General features: G+C 39.5%; 2 protein-coding genes across 2 annotated transcripts in view; one reads left to right on the forward strand and one right to left on the reverse strand.

The window, feature by feature from the left end:
- Positions 1–4,495, reverse strand: part of wars2 (tryptophanyl tRNA synthetase 2, mitochondrial) — a 92,355-nt gene extending 87,860 nt beyond the window's left edge. The window contains exon 1 of the mRNA XM_048602823.1: positions 4,281–4,495. Within this exon, the coding sequence (XP_048458780.1) occupies positions 4,281–4,373 (93 nt within the window). The 5' untranslated portion in view covers positions 4,374–4,495. The remainder of the gene's footprint in view (positions 1–4,280) is intronic.
- Positions 4,496–11,421: 6,926 nt separating this feature from the next.
- The window catches only part of LOC109929783 (hydroxyacid oxidase 2 (long chain)), a 297,322-nt gene continuing 289,173 nt past the window's right edge, over positions 11,422–19,570 (forward strand). Inside the window, exon 1 of the mRNA XM_048603092.1 lies at positions 11,422–11,457. Within this exon, the coding sequence (XP_048459049.1) occupies positions 11,422–11,457 (36 nt within the window). The remainder of the gene's footprint in view (positions 11,458–19,570) is intronic.

Here is a 19,570-nt window from a genome sequence, read left to right on the forward strand (position 1 = left end):
CCAAATATGATCCTTCTAAATTATATTATCCTTTGTCTATAGCACTGGTTGTCCTGCTGATTGGCACAGTCGTCCTTATAAGAATTTCCAATATCCACTGATATCTCATCCTTTTCCTTATCCTTCATTCCCAGCATATGTTGGTCTTCTGCACTGAGAAAGAGTAAGGAAATAACTGTCATGTTTCAGCAATCCAGCCTCAAAAATATAGTAGAGTCTATGCCTTCAATGGGAGTAATGACCAAAAATTGCATTCCTTTGCGAACTTTTCACTTAAAAATTGGTACATTTTCAACATTACATAAATATGTAACTATGTAGCCTCACCTAGCTGTATGTTATAAAACATTAAACCTTCAAACCATTTCCAAAAGCTACACACTAATTAATTACTTTTGAAGTGCAATAATTGTTATGAAGACAAACACAGGACACAAAACACATTAAAGATCCAGAACAATTGAATAAATTGAGTTCATCTTGTCTGGAGATGTTGATTCAGGTATAAATGTTGCTTACTTTGGACAGTGTCACAGGAGGTTTCATATTCATCTGAACAAGATTATATGGCTCTGGTATTGTATGTAATCTGAAAGTTTTCACCTCCAACAATGCAACATACTCTTAGTATGGTTCTGCCGAATGCTTTGCAGAGGGGACTGAATGTAAGGTTGTCAGAGTCAGCTGCATATGCTTTCACTGAGCCAAGATAACGTGTACTTTTAACAATAACCATAACACTCTGCAGAGATTGAGCAGACTGCTAAAATTTTATGTGTGTAACAGTACTGCAATTGCAGAAATTACTCCAGAATAATGTAAGGAATAATGAATCCCATAGTCTGACTAGAAGACAGTGATCCTAGTGATGAGTGAAAGGCATTTGGTTTGCAACAAACATTTAAATCATTCAAATTATATTATTTTTATCCATTCCAAAACTCATGATTTTCAAATCATTTTGCCTTAAAAGAAAAGCCATATTCTGATAAACACAGACATCTTCATTTGGTAAAATGTGACCCATATGGGCACTTAAAAAATTTTCAGTGCTCACTCTGTAAAATTCAGGTCATCCAGAGCTTTGCTGATCATATCTTGATACTCCTCAAAACCTACAATTTTGATCGATCTTTTAGTCATCTTCTCTAAAACCACTTCATGTAGGTTGGTGCTAATTTTGTTTGAGGATAGTCTTGTGACGTGCCTTGCAATGTTTTACTTGTTAAAAATGTATGCTTTCATAATGACCCTAAGGTAATCAACTGTTGAAATTTGAAGTTTTTGGCTAGTCTCACTCCTTTGGAAGCAGGGAAACAGGTGAGCAAAAATGAGTTTAAGGTGTCAGTAACAAGAAGATTCTGGGAAGAAAGGGCAATATTATACATTGACTAGGCTGGACACAACTAAATCTGTAACTGAATGTCTTGTATAGTTCTGTGATATTTATATCATAATAGACCAGGGCCTGAATCCAATGAAACCAAAATACAACTGCTCCAACTCCATTCTGGCATGTCTATACAGTCTTTGAAATACTACCCTATAATACACACTGCAGCAATTAACCAACATTAACCATCCACTTCTTATTGGTAATTTCTACTTTACATGTCAGTCATGGCTCAACTGGTAACATACTCATCTCAGTCATAACGTTCTCAGTTCAAGTCCCACTCCAGCATTTGAGCATAAAACTCTGAACTCCACTACAGTACTTAAGAGGTGTCATCTTTCAGATGAAACGATAAAACTGAGATCACACATGCCCTCTCAGATGGATGTAAAAGGATCCCAAAGCACTATTTCAAAGAAGAACAAACGGAGTTATCCCCAGGGTCCTGAGCAATATGCATCCCTGAATCAATATCACAAAAGCAGATAATTTGGTTATTATCACATTGGTCTTTGTCGGAGTGCATTGTGTGCAACTTGGCTGGCACATTTCTTATGTTACAACACTAACTACACATCAAAGTACTTTGTTGGCTATAAAGAGTACATGGTACTTATAGAAGCACTACATGAATGTAACTATTTAAAAAAAATTCTGTAACTGCCTTCCTATACTTTACCACCTCATAGTTTCTATTTCCATCTTTAAAAATCTCACAATATCCTTTGAAATAAGTGTTCCATCACTTCTTCTAAAGGTAACTCCATGACTCAACATCCACATCTCTTGCAATTATCCACTTCATTTTCTTTCATTTCATTATTATTGTCTCATTTCATTTCCTTCTTAACCTTCTGTACTAGGGAGTGGGGTATGTATACATGGAATTTGTTAAATTTCACATAGTTGTTTCTATGGGTACTTTTTGATTTATCACAGAGAAACTAGAAAACAATAAATAAAGAGCAATGATTTCTGTTTTACTGTGACTAGTGTAGAGCAATGAAATGTAATAGGCTGGGAGCTTGCCTGGCTTGGACACTATTATAAAGTTGAATCAACAGAATCTGTTTATAGATTTAGATTTTATTGTCATGTATACTCAAGTACAGAGTATAGGAGTACCATAAAAAGTGTATAGTGTTGCCACACAAGGCACAATCTTAGGTACCTTGAATGAAGTTGGTGAGAAGGGCCCTACTTATGAGATCCTTCATGTACGCCCAGTCAGTCTGCACCGTTGCACACTGCCCTCAATGCGGCTGTGGGTGAGGTTGAGACTATCTCACATTTCCTGCTGGAATGGGCTTTTGCAAAAGAAGTCCGGAGAAAGATGCAGTGGTTTTTGTCAAGGTTTGTCCCTAACAGTTCCATGACGCAGGACTCTGTGCTCTACGGTCTGCTCCCCGGGACCAAGACAAACATCGAAAACCGTCAATTCGATGAAAGATTCTTTTGTTTGCCTGAAACTTGTTAGTCTTCCAGAACAAGGAGTTAACCTCGAGTAATGTGCAAGGCTGCAACATTCATAAAGTCCAGGACCAAATGCATTAAAGCTTGGGGCAGTTACCACCAAGATGCAGTGGGGAAAGACCACTGTCTGAGGTCTTCCTGCTGAAATTAACTGGGGGTCTATTCAGTTATCACATCCTCCTAGTGTCTCAATACATGTAAATATTGCCTAATATGTCTAAGAGATACCTTTGGTTTGTTGGGATAGATTCAAACTCAAATGTTTGTTTGTTTCCCTTAATACGCTACTGTATAGAATTGAACTGCATTTGTGACAATGTAAATATACAAAGAGACGTTTTAAGAATATTTCTGAAATAAAAAAGCAGCTCTAAACAAAAAAAAACAAAGAACTGTAGATGCTGGAAATCTGAGACAAAAACAGAAATTGCTGGAGAAACTCAGCAGGTCTGCCAGCTTCTGTGGAGAAAAAGAAGAGTCAACATTTCAGGTCCACTGACCCTTCTTCAGAATGGATCTCTCTCTCTCCACAGATGCTGCCAGACCTGCTGAGTTTCTCTAGCAGTTTCTGCCAGAATGAAGCTCCTGAGATTAACAAGTAATATTAATTCAGCTGGTTGTAATAATCACTCTCAAAGAGAAAACAGCTCTTCAACATTAATTGCTAACACAAAAATAGTACAACCACAAAGTTCCCTTCCTCTGTGCTGGAAGGTTCAAGTCTCACTTGCCCTGGAGATGTGTCTTCACATAATGTTTGAAGAGGTTGATTAAAAACAGGTACAACTAAAGTTAATGATAGCTTATTCATTTTTTTTTAAATACATGTGAAGGACATACTGTTGGGGTTGCAACTTATAGAAGCATCATAATTACCTAACGTGATAATGGAAGCAATTCAACCACTGTTTTTACTTTACACACCCAACAGGTCACCAGTTCACAATGCAGGCATCTAGTAGAGCTAACAATATCAATAAACATTATCGAATTACATATCAAAATGAAGTACTCACAATGCTAAATCACACCACAGTGATACAGGAGACCAGAAACGGAACGATTCACCTTCCTCCCTGCACCCAAAGGGTTATTGAATCATAAATTACAGACCAAATGTGGAGAAATATTCCATCGTACATACTTATACCAGCGTTGTAGTTACATCTGGGGACTAAAGGCAGAACAGAAACTATTCCGACTTTGCTTCAGGGGCAAGATAATGCTGCATTGGCAAAAGGATCGCGGTACTCGCAACTTTTACATCACAGCCCCCGAATCCAAGGCAGCACGCCAGCTCTACCCCGGCTATCAGCGAGTGCAGGCCGCGCTGCTCCGGCTCACTGCCTGGGTACAGGGGCAGCGGCCCCGGGCAGGCTTCACAGCGAAAGGTTTCGGGCGGCGCAAATACCTTTGGTGCCAGGCTGGATTCGACGCTGAAGGATTTAATCCCGAGTTTAGAAACTGGAAACCTCATCGCCCTCTTCACAACGGGCGCCGCCATCTTCGGGTTAAAGGTGAAGGGTCAGCAGTGAGGTCGCATGTGAGGGTCACTGTCTGCCTGGTGGATTGCATGCTTCTCAATCTCACAGCTCATTAACAAAGGGTTAAACCTCCGTTTTTGCTGCATTCAAAGCAGCGTGAAGACACGGACATAAAACTGGTGAAAAGCAAACTGTTTCTATCACCTGGGGCTGCATTTACTGCAAAATAAATACAAATAATGAAATCCAAATCAAAGGAATCAATCCCTATTGTACCAGTTAGTCTTTACCTTCCCATCTGAAAGTCATCAAGTCATAGACCTTTACAACATGTAAGTCAGCCCTTCAGTCCATCATGTCCATGCCAGTTATCAAACATCCATCTATTCTATTTTCTCGTACCTGGTGTGCTACGGTGTTTCAAGCATTCATCTAAATAGATCTTAAACATCTTCACTGTTCCTTCTTCTACCACACATTCAGGCAGTGAGTTCCAGATAACCACAACCCTCTGTTTCAAACGAACTTCCTTAAATCTGCTCTAAACTGCCTCTACTGAGAGGAAAGGTTTCTCCCTATCTATTCTTTGAATGCCTGTCATAATTTTGTACATTTCATTCAGATCCTCTCTCAGCCTTCCCTGCTTTAAGAAAATCTCCAGCTTATCTCGTCTCTCTTCACAGCTGAATCTCTCCAGCCCAGCCAACATCCCAGTGAATTAGATTACTACCCACATCACGGGGTGGGCAGTTCATCACAGACCATGTACTTTTGTATCTTAATTCCATCTTATTGCTAAACTCTGTTAGTGTTGGGAGGGTTTTGGAAAAGAAGTCAGACACCAAGTGGTCCAGCTCATGATTTTAATGACATCTTTGTACACTGCACATACTTATAACTTATGAATACAGTACAAGGATCATGAGACTGAAGTGAACCCAGAAGCTGAAGGACCTTAGCGAAGCTGTTTTGGTACAGTTGCAACACTGGCATCTACCCAGAAATGTGGTTAAATTTCTCAAGTTAAATCCTATCCATAAAAGGCAGGGTTATGGAAGGGCTCATTGACAGAGGTATCAAATGGGAATGACGAAGTAATAAATGGCTCAGGCATACTCAGTTTCGCTTCTGCTGGAGAAATCCAGCACCTGATCTTATCACAGTCTTAGTCAAGTATAGATTAAAGAGCTGAACTCAGGCAAGGGAAGAGTGACTAGCCTTGATATCAAAGTGGCATTTAACTCTGTGTAGCATCAAGCTGTGCAGCAAAATTGACATTGATGGAAATCAGGGGAAAACTCTCCACTGGTTAGAGTCATACCTAGCACGAAGGTCTACTTCAGTCCCAGTATATTGCTATAGGAACTCCTCAGGGTTATATCCTAGACCCAACCATCTTCAGCTGGCTCACTCTAACATAAGGTGAGAAATAGAAATGTTTGCTGATGATTTCACAACGTTCAGCTCTATTCATCATTCTTCATATACAGAAGCAGACTGTGTTCATATGCAGGAAGATCTAGCTTTGTCTGACAATCAGGAAGTGACATTTATGTTAGACAAGTGCCAAGTAACGACAATTTCCAACAAAAAAAATGATTACAACCATCTCCCTTTGACATTCAGTGTCTACATTATCAATATCCTGGTGTGTTACCACTCAACAGGAACTAGTCATATAAATATTGTGGTTACAAGAGCAGACCAGAGGCCAGGAATTCTGCAGTGCGTAACTCACCTCCTGACTCCCCAAAGCTTGTCTACCATCTACAATGCACAAGTCAGAAGTGTGATGGAAAACTCTTCACTTGACTGGATAGGTGCAGCTTCAAAAAAACTCAAGAAGCTTAACACCATCCAGGACATTAAACATTCACGACTTCCACAGCCATTGCACAGTGTGTCCCATCAACAAGATGCACTCCAGCTGTTCATTAAAGCTCTTCTGCCCACATCTTCTAAATCTACCAGCTAGAAGAGAAAGGAAAACAAGCACATAAGAAAACCAGCACTTGTACATTTCCAGCCCAAGCAACACCCACCAGAAAAGATTTGACATTGATTTTGTTGTCAATGCTGTTAAAAATGGTACAGCTATCAAATCATCATAGAATTATAGGATCCCTACAGTGTAGAAGCAGGCTATTTGGCGCCTTAAATCCACATTGAAGCTCTGAAGAACATCCTACCCAAACCTAAACCCCTACCCCATCCCATAACCCTGCCAACCCACCTAGTCTGCTCATCCCTAGACACAACAGGCAATTTAGCATGGCTTAATCCACCTAACCTGCACATCTTTAGACTGTGGGAGGAAACCGGAGCACTTGGAGGAAACCCACGCAGACACAGGGAGAACGTGCAAACTCCACACAGGCAGTCACCCAAGGCTGAAATCAAACACAGGTCCCTGGTGCTGTGAGGCAGCAGTGCCGAACACTGAGCCACCGTGCCGTGGAATAAATATTTTCTTTCGTGAAATGTGGGTTTCACTTGCAAGGCCAGCGTTTGTGTTCCTACCTTATTGCCCTTGTATTGAGTAGCTTGCCTGACCATTTCAGAGAGCTGTTATCATATGTAAGCTCGGCAAGGTGGGGATAGTAAATTTCCTTCCATAAAGGGTATTAGTGAACCAGTTGAACACAATCAATTATTGCTTCTTCATGACACTATTACTGAGACTAGCTTCATATTCAGGATTTACTAAGTGAAGTTAAATTTCACCAGCATCTATAGTGGGACTTGAGCCCACATCCACCGAGCATTCATTTAAGGTTATTAGCTTGGTATCATTACAATTGCACTGCCATCTCCCTCATTTGGCATGTGTGATAGAACTCAATGATGTTGAAGTACTGGTTTGTGATCTTAGGCATTGAATAAGCTCTCATTGTTGCCAAAGCACCATAATGTTCAATGATATTCAGAAGATTTCAACTTGGGAATCGAAAGCTCTCAAAGCTATCAAAATGAAACTCTTCAAAGTGAAGTTCCCAAAGGCCTCTTCAAAAGCATTGACAGACATCAACTGACATGGAATCAGCAATTTCACACATTGAGAAAAAGGCAACTAAGAAAAACATGGCAAGAAAATTAACGACTAATAAGATCTTAATTTATTCACCTTTTCATTTGGTGAATGACAAGGGTCTTTTCCCTAAGGCACGGGAGTTCAAAAGTAGGGGGTATATTTTAAGGTGACAGGAGAAAGATTTAAAAAGGAGAAGAGGGGCAACTTTTTTACAGGGAGCAGTTTGTGTTTGGAGAGAACTGCTAGAAGAGGTGGTAGATGCAGGTACAATTACAACATTTAAAAGACATTTGGATAAATTCATGAATCCTTTTATTCATTCATGGCTTGAGGGCATTACTGGATAGGCAGAATTTATTGCCCATCCCTAATTGCCCAGGGGGCGGTTAAGAATCAACCACATTGCTGTGGGTTTGGAGTCACATGTAGGCCAGACCAGGTAAAGATGGCAGTTTCCTTCCCTAAAGGATATTAGTGAACCAGCTGGGTTTTTCCCCAAACAATTAGCAATGGATTCATGGTCATCATTAGACCCTTAGTTCCACATATTTATTGAATTCAAATTCCACCATCTGCCGTGGTGGGATTCAAACCTGGGTCCCCAGAACATTATCTGGGTCTCGGAATTAACAGACCAGCAATAATACCACTAGGCCATCGCCTCCCCATAAAGGTTTGGAGGGATATGGGCCATATTCAGGTAGGTGGGACTAGTTTAATTTGGGAACATGATTAGCGTGGACTGGTTGGACCAAAAGATCAGTTTCTGTGCTGTAAGACTCTATGACTCTGAATTTATTTAGTGCAATAAGCAGCTTCCGCCACATGGTATAAAATCAATTTTAAAAGTAATAAAACTATAAATGTAACAAAGATGATAAAAATACATTCAAAAAGAGACTACCATCAGTTCTTGACCAGCTTCATGAGTCCCATTAATGAACTTTAATTGTGAAAGACCCTGGGTAGTTGTCTTACTTTGCACAACAGCTGTTGATGGCACGGTTGAGCTCCAACTCAATCGTGGAACTCTATCTTTATTATGGTGCTGTCTCATGAAACATGAAAACATAACGTGCATTTATTTGGCTAACTCCCTCCCTAAATTCACCTTGTTCTTCTGCTGACTCCATCTTCTCCTGCTCCTGCTGCTCCTCTGCCACCTCAGCTTCCTTCTGCTCCTCGAGCTTTTGGTCTTCCAATGCTTCAATACCCTGGTCTTTGCTCCATTTTCCTGTTCCTCCACCTCTACTTCCTCTGCTGCTGTATCCTCCTTCTCTGTTGTTGTGATCACCTCCTCCTGCTCCCCCACTGAGATGGCCCACTGCACCACTGTGACTTCATCCTCTGTTGCCATAACCACCTCTTCCTTCTGCTCCTCCATTGCCTTAATCTCCTCCTCCAGCTCATCTGGCTCCTGCTTCTCTCAATCTTGACCTCCTCCTGCTGTCTCCTGTATCATATTTCTTCCAGACCTGTTAACTCCACCACTATGGTTGCCTTTTCCAGTGGATAAATTAGGGAATGCTTCCTTAGAGTAATGGATGGGTGTTGGTATAGAGATTCTGTATGCTTCTCTCTCCCTCTCACTCTTCCCTCACTCTCCCTATATTACCCTGTAAAAGTGTGATAATGTCCAAAAATTTCCACCATCAGCACTTTACCCCTGATTCCTTTCGCTGATAAAACTCTTTATTCCAGGTGATTGATCACTTCTTTACAGCGATTCTCTGCAGGTCCAAGTAAAAACCATTCTTTCTTCTGTGTAAACTTCATCCCCGAATGTCACGGCTGTAAGGTCACTTCTGGTTTCAGCTCCGGGCCCAGGAGCAAGGAGCACTGCCAAGGAATTGAAAGGGAGAGAATTCCGATGTGCAGTGGGGTGGCAGGGAGGGGGAGCAGTTGACGGAGAAACGTCAGGAAGGAGAGAAATCTGAGGGAGAGCAGTCGAATGGAGGGGGATTCCTGGTGTGAGCAATTTGGGAAAGAAAAATCAAAGGCGAGAGCAATTGGCAGGAGAAATCAGGGACAAAAACAAAGTTGCTGGAAAAGATCAGCAGGTCTGGCAGCATCTGTAAAGAAAAAAACAGAATTAACGTTTAGGGTCCGATTTGTGAGAGAAATCAGGGGTTGGATTTGTTGGAGAGAGAAATTGGGATGGAGAAATCAATAGGTGGAAGATTGTGGGTCAAGAGAATGAAAGGAGGATTAGAGTAAATTTGGTGGCACAGAGATTAGGACGAATCCAGAAATCAGGTGAGGGAGAACTCTTTTGGTGGGGGGAGGGGAATCTCAATCCTGAGGGTGGAGATCAAGGGGAATTCAGTTGTGTGGGTGTTGCCCCCTTTCACTCTGGCACTGATTAATGGCAAGTTATTAGCCATTTAGGATATCAAATTATAGTAGGTGATTGCTCTTCAGTCCAATGATAACTGATATTGCAAATATTGCATTTCAGTGCAAATGAAATCAAGTGACATCTGAAAGATTGGTTTTAAGAACAAATTAAAGATGTTGAAAGCAAATGATGTGAAAGATGTTAACATTTTTGTGATGGGTCACATCATCTTGTTCGTGAAAACAACTCACTGCCACTCTCTCCAGAGCAATTACAGGTGGGCAATAAATGCTGACCTAGCCAATAGTCAGATCCCATGAACTTGCAAATAAAATAAAGGCAGCCATTTCAAAATGAAAAATGATCCTTCATTGAGCAAAAATGGAAAGTGCTAGACTCACTGACGCAACAAGCATTATAGGCAGCTTATGCAGTAAGTCCACAAACATACATGCAATGAAGATATACAAGCCTGCATAGCTATTAATACCCAGATGGTTTTCCATCTGAGTACTAATTTTACTTCAGTTCTGAACAGAAATCAAGTGGAGCATTTCAGAACACCACGAATATCAGCACGATGGCTCCGTGGGGACCATGTGGATTGTGCACTTTGTTCCAATTCCATTCTGGAGGTTCTAATTGATATGGGTTGTATTGCTTTCCCTTATCGTCAACTATTTCTTTCTCTCTACATGTGCCCTTAAGCCTACTGTTTTCATTCATGTCACATTCATCTAAGAGCTCGATATTAAGGCCAAACATTTGCAATAACTGTTTTCGAGTCTGACATGACTCTTCTTCAGGACTCAAGAGTTCTCAACAAAAGTGACATCAGACTTGAAACATAGCAGACTCTCCACAGTATGCCGCCAGACCTGCTAAATTTCTCCATTTTCTATTTTAATTTGGATTTACACCTGCGGTATTTTGCTGATATATAGCTGTGTTTGCCACCAACGTGGTCCTTTTAATGCCAGTCTGAGTTGGTGGAAATAGGACACAGATTTATGGCACTCTTGAGTGTGTGGAAACTCCACATGCTTTATTTGGAATTCCTCCCTGATTAATAGCAATGAGACTTTGAAAGAGATTCCTTAACTTCTTTCCAAAATTGGAAATTGCAATTACAAAATTGCTACTCTAATTAAGTGAATGACTATGTTAAACTGCATAGTAATAACACTTTTGGGTGTCTTTAGACTGTCAGTAAAATTCCAGACATCTGGTAACTCGCCTACAGAATGGGACTGACAAATGCCTGTGATATAGGTCATCTACCCACCCTATGTGGCACAGAATGATATATGGTCCTGAGAATATAAAAAGGAAGTAACAAAATAAAATTTCTCCTCTACTCAGTGTGATTTATGTTCGCTCTGTTGTGCCCCTTTATACTACCTAGCCCTTTTTTAAAAAAATGCAGACTTTCTAAAGTCATTTACAACTATTAACTCACATTTACAAAGTCATAGTGCCTGCTCACTTCATACCATTTCAGCTGTTCCCACATTCACAAGGATTTTTCTGTTAACTGATGGGTTGTGGACCTAGCTAATTTTCCATTAAATAAAACCAAAGTAACAACTGTAGTGAATTGACTTTAACCCAGCACAATCTATCACTTCAATTTATCAGCACATTCCCAGCGTAATTGAGATGGCTGCCATTTAAACTGTTCACTTCATTTAGATTAATGATGTGCCCGCTGGAAGCATGCAGTAACTACTTGAGGGTAAGCTGGTATCATCCCTCATGTCAGAGAGAACCTGGATAGCAGTGCAACTTCATAAAGCTTCAACTGGCCAATAGAACAAAGGGACTGAAAATCTACAAATCTTAGCTGATCTCAGAAGGATGAACTTTGCTAAAATGGCAGTTTTGGAATCGATTAATTAGTTAACCATAATTAAGCCAAATTAGAGTACAAATGGGAGGATTTTATGAACAAGATTAAACATGTGGAAAATGTCTTCATGTACAAAGTCAAAAGAATATATCATAGTAAGAACAAGCTAGAGAGATGCTCTGTAGCATGAACCATTCTAATACATAAATGATTATTTTTTCATCGTGAGAAAAGAGACATGAAGTTGAAGCTTTATTTTTTCATGTAATTAAGTTAGTTATGCAATTCTGCAGACATTTGAGAAGATCCATGCCTGTTTTGCAAATAGTGGTTGCCAGTGATATCTGAAACTCCAACATGTTGTAAGAGTTCATGGATTCTATTCCCTACATGTTTGAGTTCCTAATTATAGCTCTGCTTTTGGATGAGCAGAACTGCCAATGAAGATCATGAATTCCATGAAGAATGGTGGAGTATAGAAAGGTAAGCTATTACAGGCCACTCTCAAAAGATTTCTTCTAAATTGCTTATAGAGAATCTGCCATTTGCATATACTCTACACAATTCTTTTGTTTCAATTGTAATTTCTTTTGATCATACACTATCAACTCTTCTGTCAATTATTGTCTCCTTTCCTCTGCCTTATCACACATCCCCTTTTTTGATCATTTTTCTCACTTGCTTAAAACTTGTTACATTTTAATCTTTTTCTAGATCTGATGCAAATCATTAACCTGAAATATCAACTTTCTCTGTACATATTATCAGACTTGTCAGAAAGAAATCTTGCGATTTCTTGATTTTCGGAATTGCTGTGCAAGCGAAGCCTAATGGAATCAAGAATGTTCAGATATACTTAAAGTGACCACTGAGTTAGTTAACTTTTAGTCATCACAACATTTATAGTACTGCCCTACTTAAGACCACAAAATCCCTGGGCTGAAGAGGGGTAACGTCTCCCACAGTTTTTGTTCATTACCAGGTTTTTTCTGCAGGTAAGTATACATCTATGAACATTGGATGAGAGCAGGATCAGGTTTAACAGAGATTTAATCACAGTGTTTATTAACAATACCCCATATTGAAGAATGACTACTTGAATGAAGTACTCAAGATATTAGCACCAATGGAAATGCACCCAATACCAGTCACTGTTTTCATGAGAAAATTCCAAACAGCAAAAAAAATTGCAAAGATGTTGTTACGTACAACAAACAAATACAGATAAGTGCTTCGGAATTAAAGCACAATTACAGGTCAATGCTTCGGAATTACACCATATGCTCATGATACATTAATGCATCTTTAGGAAGATTCTGCAACCGAATCCATTGTTATGGTTCCTCTTCTTGCAATTTATGAAAGAGAGTGAAAAGAAGGAAAGAAAGCAAAATCAAATTGTTATCCTTGATTTGGATCTTTATGAGTATCCCTCTATTGGATGGTGCACTGCCTTCCGTCTGTGCCTCTACTTGGAGCTGACATGAAAGATATTACTAAGACAGATGATCTTGCATGGCACTGTACAATGCACATCTTGTTTGAATTAGCTAATAATAAGACACAAGATGTAATATACACCTTGTTTGAATCACCTGTGCAGACCTCAATTATTCAAAATCAAAAAATACAAACCGATCATTTTATTCCACTCAATCACCTCCATTCCAGTATTACGCACATCGTTATGGGTGCAGAAAATTCAATGGATTTATTCATTTTAATTTATACAAATTCCTAATTTCATTTTTTTCTTATGTTAATTCACAAAGACTCTGAGAGATGGATTTGTAGAAGTTACTTGGTTTTCAAAGGGTTAATTCTGAATAAAAGGATTAGTGTCTAAACAAACATGTCATTCACCAATCTGACCTTCCTTGGTGCATAGTTTTTCAACTTTGCTTTTTTCGCCATTCGAATTATTCAGAATCTGGTGGGGAACGACCACCTGCACAAACATAACTATTCAACAGAATCAGACACTCCAATAGAGGCATCTGATACCCTTGTGCACGTACTTAATGCACAACAGACCTGACACCATCTTGTGCCAGGCAATGTCAAAAGTTTGAGCTTTGCAGTTGGGTTGACAGGGTGGGCCTGATTGACAGACATCTGGCTGGAACTGGGAGGCTAAAGCCACCCTGGGAGATCATCAGTGGTTTGAAGCACTTTGTGAGAGCCTTTGTTATAGATCTGATACAGTGAAATCTCAGTTAACTCTTAAGGCAGTTCTGCAAATGGTGCAAAGTTCAATAAACATAAAATGTACTGAATTATTTTGTTACAAATAATAGTAATACTGACACTTACATAGGCCTTCATTCTACAAAATGACTTATAAAATAATTTATTTTTGTAATGTGATAGTTGTTCTTATATTGGCACATTGATGTATGCACACACATGTGAGTACCAGGAAAAGAAAAATCACACAGGAATCTAGATTAGTCAGATTTTCAATTGACAGAAGTATTTATACCTAATGTCACTATGTGATTTATTTTTGCTGAACGAGAACTGAATTTGAATTCCCTTCACTCCAACATTGCTTTAATATCTACCTGTAATATTCTAAGTGTGGTAACTACTTCCTTAATCACATAATTTTTCTGATTGGGTAACAAATTTTCATTGCAGCTATCTAAGCACTTGTTGTCATTGTTGTAAGAAATGCAACAATCAATTTGTGATACAAAAACAGAAATTGCTGGAAAAATCTCAGCAGGTCTGGTGGCACCTATAGAGAGAAATCAAAGTTAATGTTTTGGTTAGCTCTGAAGAACAATCTGAATTTCTGAAAAAGGGTTATTAGGTTCAAAATGTTAACTCTGATTCTTCTCTACAGATGCTGCCAGACCTGTTGAGGTTTTCCAGCAATTTCTGTTTTTCTTTCAGATTTCCACCATCCGCAGTTCTTTCATTTGTTTTTAACCAATTTGTGGTCATTGAGTCCCACTAACAGCGTGATGTTCTGTTTTAGTGACGTTAGTTGTGGGATAAATATTGGATAGGGCATTGAGGTGGATGCCCTGCTTTGAAATATGGCCATGGGATTTTTAATGACCATCCAAGATGGCAGATGGACTTTGAATTAATATCTCATCTGAAGGTTATCACCTTTGTCAGTGCAGTACTCTCTCACTATTGCACTGGAGTGTCAACCTAAATTTTTATGTGCTCAAATCCTGGAATGTGAATTGATTCTTCCCAATTACTGAATTCTGGAATTTCAGTCATGGAAGCTCATCTATCACTACATAGGAGTATAATTGTTATCCTAACCATTGAGTAAGAAAATCTAAGAAATTAAATAAAGATTGGTTTCATTAGTCAACCTTTGCAATGTTGCTTTACATGAGGAATTATGGATCAATAGTGGAACCCAAAGAAATGAAAACCTTTGTACATTTCATGTTGGATGTTAATAAGAGTGTAAAAGGCTCTAATGCAACGTTCCTTCTAGGTTGCATAGTTGTGCAGCTGCTTGAGGATCTGCACACAGTGATCAATGTGCTTACAGGATCCCAGCCCTGACTTCCAGTTTTGGAAGTTGCTGCTGTGCATGGACCTCAGAGGTCTGCATAGAAGAAAAATTATTTAGAGGGAATGTGGTTCTGGGGTAGAGTGTTGCCAATATGTTTAGCATTGATAAATAGGTTATACTGGGTGGAGGTTGTACAAGATACAAAAGGCACCCTCGAAATATAAGTTCTTCATTTGACTGATTAGAAAATTATACGCAGTGTGTACTAAAATTTCAAATTTGTCGTGCCAGCAGACAATACCTACTGTCAGCAGCACCAAGTCAAACATTTATCAATTCTGAAATGGCAGTAAATCAGTGAGGCACAGTCGAGCTGAAGAAATTAAGTTAAACAAAAGTAATAAACACAGAATCATGAGGAATAGGTAAAACAGGTTTAAACTCATGGTAAAGAATGCAGTGGAATCTTATTGTAAATAACAAGAGTATGATATGCAATACTTAAAAATGTGGCTTTCAATTATGTTGTTAACAATAACAGGAAAATTGAAGTAAGTACAATAGAAACCAAGACTTGCACCTTTCATGACACAAGACATCCTAAATGTGTTTGGGCCAATGAAGTGCATTGAGAACTAAGTCCAGAACTTCTGTTTTAGTAATCTTGATTGAGAGATAAATGTTCATCAGGATGCTGGAGAAAATACACAATTACTCTTGATGCAGTGCTATTGAAACTTTTACATCCACCTGATGGGACAGATGTTTTCAATTTAATGCACAACTGGAAAGGCAGCATCTCCAAAAATGCAGTATTTTTTCAGTACTGCACTGGATTGTTAGCCTAGGTTATGTGTAAGTGTCCAGAGTGGGACACACAACTTTCTGACTCAATCACAAATGCTGCTGCTGAGGCAATGCTGACCTCAATGTGTAAAGAAATATATAAAACTTTGAAGATTATGCTTCACAGCCAGGCATTGATTAAAAAGAGAGTTTTTGCTTTTATATAGTTGTATTACAGGTGTTATTAAAAAGATTTGTATTTGAGCCAGCAAGCTAATTGCTATATGTATATAAACATATATTACTTAATAAAGCAACTATATAAAAGGCATACTGTATTGTGCAATATCTTTGCTACAGTGAGGTGATTATAAAAGTTAAGTAATGGTTGCCATAGTTTCTGAAAGAGGTTCTGATTAAATCTCACAACACAATGCAATTTTCTCCATTGCGATGGTTTTCCATAATGAATTCAGTCATGGTGGCATTTCTGGAGATTTTCTGTAGCAGTGTTTTTAGACAAAATGTAAAAATGTCAAGGTTGCAATTCTTTAAAAAAAAGAATAACATGGATTGAGAAATGGTTCCATATAGTTCTCATATGTCTCATAATAATATGGAGCGTACAGCAGTGTTTGTGTGAAGAGCTGCAGTACAAAGCAGTGTCTTGCTCGAGGGTCTATCTCAAGAATGTTTCAACATACTGCATGACAAAGTGATGGAGTGTGGGTCAGTGCCCAGGGTTTCCCGCGGAGTGAGCTGTTGAATTTAAATGTACCACCCCAAGCAATTGCTGGGTGAAGGCCAATCACTTCCCCATAGGAAGTGGGAGAGAAACCATAGGTCTGACATTTTTATAAAACAACCTCTTGTATAGCGTTAATAGTCTCTTAGCTTATTTCATGGATGCTAGCCTGGCTTCTGTGACTATTCCCTAATTTCCTGCCACTGGGCAGCAAGGGACGAACAGCTCCACTTATGTCCATGGTAAGTTTCAGTTTTCAGCATTGCTGCTCATTACTTTCTGTCTTCAGTGCTCATTATAGAGTGAACGGGATGAAAATGCACTCATTCAGTCACAGATGAGCTTTACAAATTGCAAGTGAGTTTTGGGAATTGAGGTGTTTAGCACAGGATTTTCCATCCATTCATTTTAAGAGAGGCCTATACATTCTGCAAAACTCTGTCCCAATTAAAAAGAAACAAATTAATTAAAAATTAGTTAGGAGTGTGAGCTTATAAAATCTAAGGGCCTGATATTTCAGGGATACAACAACATTGTATAAAGCGAGGCAGTGTGGGACATGTGTTCACCATGAGGCTGTGGTATTCATCCTGCTCTACATTGTGGGTTCAGCTAATTTAAAAAGCACTAAGGCATGCAAGTTGCCTAACCTCAGATATATTGAGAAGAAGCAGGGCAGGGCTGATCCTACTGGCAGAAAACCAGGCAAGAAGTGGGCCACAAACTGGTCTGTTGATGGAGAGGGATACAGAAATCTGGTGCAGCTACAAAATGCAACATATAATGCTCCTTGGAGGAGTTACGACAGCATTGAAGAATGCAACTAACTTGGGTGGTGAGATGACAGCAAGGTCCTAAAGAAAAGCAATGAATAGAAGGTGGCTTTCCTGGATGTTTTTCTAAAAATGCAAGAGAACAGGGTGAGGAGGATTATGTCACCTCAGGTTGATGCCAAAAACTCGCTGTGAATGGGATGTGCATCAGATGAAGCTTTGGCACTAACTGTCATCTCATCAAGCCCCAGAACTCCATTATATTGCAGTTAGGAATTTTGCAACTGCATCAGAGCAACCAAGACAAGCTAATGTCACCCATGCCATCTTTGTAGTTTCTCCACCTATATGGCACTATTTCATTCATTACTTTATGTGAAAAGGCAAAGATGCAAATGATTTCTAACCTTGGCAATCAGAGGCTTCGCAGAAGTCATTTTGTGGCTTTCTGCCTGTGGGCTTAGGTATCTGGGTTCTTGCTCTAATACAACACTGAATGCTAGATAACCATATAATGTGCAAAGCCGGTGAAGACTAGCTCTTGGACCTGACAGACCATGGGGGTTACATGGAGTCCAATTCTACTCTCAGTGTTAATATCCTGGTGCCAGTGATCACACCATTAACATCTCAGTTTGATCTTCCTGACAGAGAGACCTCTAGACTAGCCACTCCATCCAGAGCATACGCTTAGACAATTGGCTTTGAGTTTTGGGAACAATACTAACTGGTTCCCTTTATGGTTCTATCTTTTAGAAACTACGGTGTGTGATTGATCCCATTGTGTCTGCCCTCTGCTAATCATTGAGAACTCAGACACAAAACATAGCACAAGACCTGTGGCTCAAAACTGCTTTCATCATGCCGTTATTTCTCCAGATTACAGCTTGTGTGACACTTATAGCCAGCTCCCTCAGATAACCCACAGCAGATCACAAGACAGAGGGCCAAAGTGGTAATGTGGACTGCTAAACATCTTCTCTTCATTAAAGACCAGCTTGTTCCCAAGAGACTTATGGGACCACAGCTCTGTCAAGTATCAGTAAAATCTCTGTCTGTCTATAACACCACTGTACAACATCAGGATAGATGTAAGAACTGCTCTAAAATACTAGTAGTAAGCACTGAGATTCCTCCAGGCCACCTATTGAACTGTTGTTCCCTTAAGCAGACTTTTTTGGAAAAGTATCAAGGGAGTATTGTGGTTTGCAGAAACTAGTGAAAGGGTATCTACTGATGTAACTTTATTCAACACACCTCTCTCATTTCCTTCTACACCTTCTCCTGTGCTGCCTCCCTCAAAAAGGCATAATTGAGAATGGTCATTTAGTAACTCCATGGCAAGCTCTCATGGACAGAAGTTTGATAGAGAGGATGAGTTCACTTCCTGAAGGTACTTGGTGGGCATTTTGCAGAATCCTCTATCAACACAAGCATTTCTATAGAACAGTTTGTTAACCTACTTATTCCAAGTAAACAATGTTCATATTCAAAACTTATCAAGCAATTCCTGATTTAAACTCATGCATTTAACTTACTCCACTTTTCAACAGACTTTAGCTATATAGTGGATTTAATTCTGGTGTAAACTGCATAATATCTGGCACAGTAGTTTTTGTCCTTATTATCCTGCCGTTATGGTAGTGTGGCTGAGCAGTCTAAGGTGCTCAAATTAAGCTCCAGTCTTTAGCAAGTTGTGAGCTCAAATCCTGCTGCTGCCAGAGTCACAGCTGCTATACCTGAGGCAGTCACCTACAGAAGAGATAGCTAACTACAAGTCTGTCATTTAATTTGTGGAATTCTCTGCCCAGTGAAGTAGTAGAGGCTTCCTTATTGAATGTTTTTAAAGCTAAAATGGATAGTTTTTCGAACAGTAAAAGAATTACAGTCAGAGGGTGGATGAGTGGAGCTGAGGCCACGAAAAGATCAGCCATGATGGCCTACTCCTGCTCCTGGGTCTTACGGTCTTATCTGCACACATGCAAGACTTTGAGTGGGACGTATGCCCATCAGCAGGCAATTCTATTAGAAATTAGAGTAACGGTGAAGTAGATCAAAGGTTGGATGGTACAATGTTGTATGTGTGCACTACTTCTGTTTAATACCAGCCAGAGAGAACCCTAGAAGATAAAGCCTTACATTTGTTTTTGAGGGTATTGTTTCTTGCCTAGTTTTGAATAACGAGCATGCACACACATGGAAGATGTG

Source organism: Rhincodon typus, chromosome 11 (assembly GCF_021869965.1).
Source record: "Rhincodon typus isolate 14 chromosome 11, sRhiTyp1.1, whole genome shotgun sequence".
NCBI lineage: Eukaryota > Metazoa > Chordata > Chondrichthyes > Orectolobiformes > Rhincodontidae > Rhincodon > Rhincodon typus.